A 5065-nucleotide genomic window follows, 5' to 3' on the forward strand; every position below is an offset into this window, starting at 1 on the left:
GTATCCATTTCAGATCGCTATTCTTAATACTTGGTAAATTTCCATCAGTTCTACTTCGTTGTTTCTCATAATACCCCCATGATCTGCATACACCCATCTTGTCTGCCCTTGATGATCCTGGAAAATGCCTCTGAACCCTGCTGGCCCTACATTTCCTTTGCAGGCTCCATCAAAGCTCAGTTTGATGAAGCCATCTTGAGGGTGCCTAAAATTGGCAGCGCTATGGATGATAGTTACTCGATCTTTCTACTTCTGGGGGTGAACCATTCCTTGTTCTACTTGAAGGTATGCCAAGATCTTTCCTTCCTCCGGAGTTGTTTTCCAATCTTCTTGGTTCCAGGTTTCCACTAGGATGGTTTCTCTTATATGGCTTTGGGTTCTTTTCCAGATCAGTTCTAGAGGTATTTCTTTATCTTGAAATATTCTTTGGTTTCTTTCTTTCCAAATCATCCACATATTTAAGCCCGCCGCTAGGCTCTAGGCCCTTCTAGCCACCGAGCTCAGGAATTGGCCTCGTCCCCATTGATTAATAGTTTCTTTAATGTTGTGAGGATCTCTATTTGTCTTACCAAAAAGCTTGTTGATTTCTTCCCATTGCTTTTGAGTGTAAGGGCATGAGTTTAGAAGATGTTCTTGTGTTTCCTGGGCTTGTTTACATAGACAGCATCTGGGGGGTCCATGGACTCCACGTTTCTGAAGCTGATCCCTGTGGGAGTGCGACCCTTACGTACTAGCCATAAAAACATAGTTACTTTTGGCCACCAATGACTCTACCATATTTGTTTCCAAATGGATGCATTTTCATCTTGCCCTTGCTTCGTGGTTAGATGGTAGGCTTCTTTGATCGTGAAGGTTCCTTTCATGGATTTACCCCATCTCAATATATCTAGACCTATTCTGGTAATTATTCTCCTAGACTTCATTTCTCTTTTATATAGCTCTCTTTTATCAGTATCAATGTTTCTATCCCACACTTCCGGATCCTTCCAAGTTCTCCAGGTTTCCTCCTATCTTTCTTCATTCCAGTAATCTCTTACATAATTTAGTCCTTCCTCTTTTGCCCTCTGACATGTGTTTATAAGGCCCTCCATTTCATTCAGTTTTCCTCTTTGCTGCCAAGCTTCTTCCTAGAATTTAGCCGAATTTATGTTCCAGATTTCCCAAAATGCATGTTTGGAGATAATGTCTCTGTTTTGACTGGCCAAGTTCCATATTGTAGATCCTCTTTGTGTTTCTTCAAGTCTTAGGAGATCTTCAATAGTTGTGGTCATGTTGTATTTTTGCATCCAGATTCTTTTCCATAGGTCTCCTCCTCCATACATCCATCTCCACCACAGCTTCACTCCCATTATATGATTCAAGATATAGGGGTCTCTCAGCCCCAATCCCCCTTCTACTTTATTTTTTCCCAGGCCCTTCCACAATATCAGGGCCCATTTCTTTTGTTGTTGTGGCTCTCCCCAAATGAATTTCTTGAATATATCCACCATTTTTGTGCATTCCCCTTTGGGAACAGCTGTTGTCGATAGAGGGTAGATGATAATTGCTTGTAAGACCAATCTAAGAAGCACTGTTCTTCCTGTTATATTCAAGGTTTAGAAGGACCAGTTTGCGAGTCTGTTCTTGAGTTTTTCTATGGTTTGATGCCAGCTAGCCATCTTTAGCGGATTTAGGGCTATTTGGGTTCCCAAGTACTTTGTGGGTAAGTCTCCATAGAGAAAGTCCAAAATTCTAGTCAAGAAGGATTTAACGTTACCTGGAGTGTTGAAAGGAATGTACATGATTTTTCCTTGTTGATTTGAGTGCCTAAAGCTTCCATGAAAAGGTTAAGAGTCCTTTTTATTCTTTTTACTTCTCTTAGGGAGACTGCGCAGAAAAGCATAATATCATCTACAAATTGCTGGTGGGTGATCGGTAGCTTGTTTCCCCATAACCTTAACCCTTTAATTTTCCTTTCTCTCAGTTCTTTCTTGATATATTTACCCAGTCCTTCTACTGCTATGATGAATAAAAATGGGGACAGGGGGTCCCCTTGCCTCAGTCCTCTTGTGGCGTTGAAGGTTGAAGTTCGCGTTTCGTTTAAGAGAATGGAGAAGTTTGGCGTGCAGATCATATCTTGCACCCACTGTATCCACCTATTGTAGAAACCAAAAGCCGCTAAAACTGATCTCAGATAATCCCAGTTCAGTCGGTCATATGCCTTTGAGAGATCCAGTTTGATCATCATGCCCGCTTCCTTTTTGATTTTCAAGGAGTGCACCACCTCTTGAGATACCACTAAGCCATTAAGGATTTGTCTCCCTTCCACAAACCCATTTTGTTTCAGAGAGATAATGCTTGACAGAATTGGCTTCAATCTCTTGGCTATCAGTGTGGCAATAATCTTATAAATTACATTACATAGAGAAATGGGTTGAAAACCCTGGGCAGTATCAGAGTTAGCAGTTTTAAGAATAAGAGACAAGAGGGTTGAGTTTAGACCAAGACATACCTTCTAATTTCGTCGCTATTCTTCAAACACCTCCAAAATGTCTTGCCCAAAGAATTTCCAGCCCTCTTGGTGGAATTCCGTTGTGAATCCTTCCAGTCCTAGAGCTTTATTCTTCTTCATCCCTTTCACAATCTCTTCCACTTTCTCTAGGGTTGCAACTCTCATAAGGGCTAGATTCCGATCTCTGGTGATCAGTTTTGGGATCTCATTACAGATCCTTCCAATAGCTACTCCTCTATTCACTTGGGGTTCCGTAAGGAGGTCTTTGAAGTGACCTACTAGAGTCTTCTCCATTTCCAAATGCTAGGTTAGGCATCGTCCATCTTCATTTGTGATGGAGAAAATTCGGTTTCTTTGTCTGTGTTGAATCATGGCTTGATGAAAGAATTTTGTATTTCTTTCTCCTTCTCTAAGCCAGTTCACTCTTGATTTTTGGTTCCATAGAATCTCCTCCTATTTTCTTCTTTCTTCTATTTGGCTTATTAATATCCCTTCTTCTCAGATTCGTTCCTCACTTCTGCCATCTGATATTATTTCTTGCTGCAAGATTTCCATTTTCTGGTTTAAGAGCTGTTGGTCTTTGAATATGTTCCCAAATTCTTCTCTATTCCATTTTTTGATCTTCTCCTTGAGCTCTTTTAATTTTAATTGGAAGGTCTGCATTCTGCTTCTTCCTCTTTGCTGGCTCTGATTCCACCACTCCTCCACTTTTGTCATGAACTTCTGATCTCTGAGCCAGAAGGCCTTGAACCTAAAAGGATGATTTTTTGGACTGGCCTTAATGTCAATTTCTAGTATGATTGGCCAATGATCTGAACCCATTCCTGGTAGGATCATTGCTTCAAAAAATATGTCTCTGTTTATTACTTGTTCAGATATTAGGAATCTATCTAGTCTTGAAGCAATTTGGTTTATACCTTCTCTTTTGTTATTCCATGTATGCATCCCATTTGTAGTAGGTATGTCCACCAGTATTTGTTCCGATATCATATCGCCAAAAGCTTCCTTGTCTGGCTCAGTTCTTCTCAAACTTCCTCGTTTTTCCTCATGGCATGTGATCATGTTGAAGTCGCCACCTATAATCCATGGTGAATCTGGGAATAAACTTTGGATTGTTCCCACATTTTGAAGAAAGCTCCTGCGTTCTCTCGTTAAATGGGGGCCATATACTCCAGTGAGAAGGACCCATTCCCGAGAACCTATATTCTTGAATTTTCCTGAAAGAATTCGAGGCACACTTACCCAATTTTCAAATTGAACTTCCTCTGGGTTCCAAAGAATTGCCAGGCCCCCTGCACTACCTATAGCATCCTGACCCATTATTTCATAATGAGGCTGAAATTTATTCATTATCTCTTTCAATTTTTGTTCACTAATTTTTGTTTCTTTAATAATCATTATACTAGGTTTATCTTTTTTCAATCTGTCTCTCAGATATCTCTGTTTCCCCTTACTATTTAGCCCTCTAATATTCCATGTTGTAATTATCATTTTAACAATTTAAGGGGTTGTTGGAATACCTCTGAAAGAGGTATAACTCTTCCTGAATTGACTATCATATCTCCAACCATTTGGATGGTTTCACTCATAGGTCTTCTTCCTCTTTTTCTCCCTGCTTTTCCGGTGTTACTCATTTCTGTGCCTTGGCCTCCTTGCACTTCTAGCTGTTTTGGTTGATTTCCTATGGTTGCCCCTCCTTTCTCCTTATATTTTTGGAACATGCCCTTGTATAATTTCTTTTGTTCTTCCAGTATGAATCTTTCATCTAGATGCCGCCATTCATGTAGAAGTCTCTTCATTACTTGTTCTTCTTCGCTTCCTTTGCCCTTTCGTGGATCTATCTCCATTTGGGTTTGGTCTTGGGGGGTTCCCATATTTCCTCCTTCCTTCTCATGTTCTAAAATTGTTTGCATCGTGTCTTTTCCTTTATCCCCTTTTAAAGGTTCCACTGGTTCCTCTTCACTGTCTTCCTTTTCCATTTCCATTTCCTCTTCCTGTAGTACCCCAAACTTGTTTTGGTTTTCTCTGGTGGATGTTTTGATAGATGTTTTTAGAGGAAATGATCCTTTTTGAGATTTCCTTCTGGTAAGCACTTTTGTGAACCCTTCGTCGTCCTCCTTGTTTGCCTTTGTTTCCTTCTTCTCCTCCTCTCCCTTTTCTGCTGCTACTCTAGATACATTTAGGGGGCATTGTTTAAAGAGATGACCATATTCGTGGCATCTTCTACATCAGAATGGGATATGCTCATAATCCACTGGTTGCTACCAGACCTCATCATGGTACTCTATTTCGATATATTCCAGAAGTCGTTCTCTGATATTCATGTATACACAGATCCTGGCATAGGATGTATATTTTCCTCTTTTGGTGGTCTCAGCTACTTTAACAAATGTCCCGATCGTGTTTCCTATTCCTTCCAGAATCTTTGGATCCCAGAACTCGATCGGAAGTCCAAACAGTCTGACTCAGATAGGCGCCGCTAGCATTTTTACTTTGTTTAGGTTGTAGCATTCCTCCTAGTGCCTCATAAATAGACCAATGTTGTTCAGGAAATAGGGTCCTCCCTCAAAAATC

The 5065-nt window shown here is 40.5% G+C and overlaps 1 protein-coding gene across 1 annotated transcript; it reads right to left on the minus strand.

Annotated features, from left to right (window-relative positions):
* Positions 1–2989: 2989 nt before the first annotated feature.
* Positions 2990–3811, minus strand: LOC149203740 (uncharacterized). The gene has a single exon (XM_089401964.1). The coding sequence runs from the start codon at positions 3809–3811 to the stop codon at positions 2990–2992; it is 822 nt and encodes a 273-aa protein (XP_089258090.1).
* Between the last annotated feature and the right edge of the window lie 1254 nt (positions 3812–5065).

Source organism: Pinus tabuliformis, chromosome 2_1, assembly GCF_031772625.1.
Source record: "Pinus tabuliformis cultivar Carrire ecotype Pingquan chromosome 2_1, CPIR1, whole genome shotgun sequence".
Taxonomy (NCBI): Eukaryota; Viridiplantae; Streptophyta; class Pinopsida; order Pinales; family Pinaceae; genus Pinus; species Pinus tabuliformis.

Coding starts and splice junctions, on each gene's coding strand:
- LOC149203740 (XM_089401964.1), bottom strand. CDS start 3,811: ATGGGTCAGGATGCTATAGGTAGTGCAGGGGGCCTGGCAATTCTTTGG.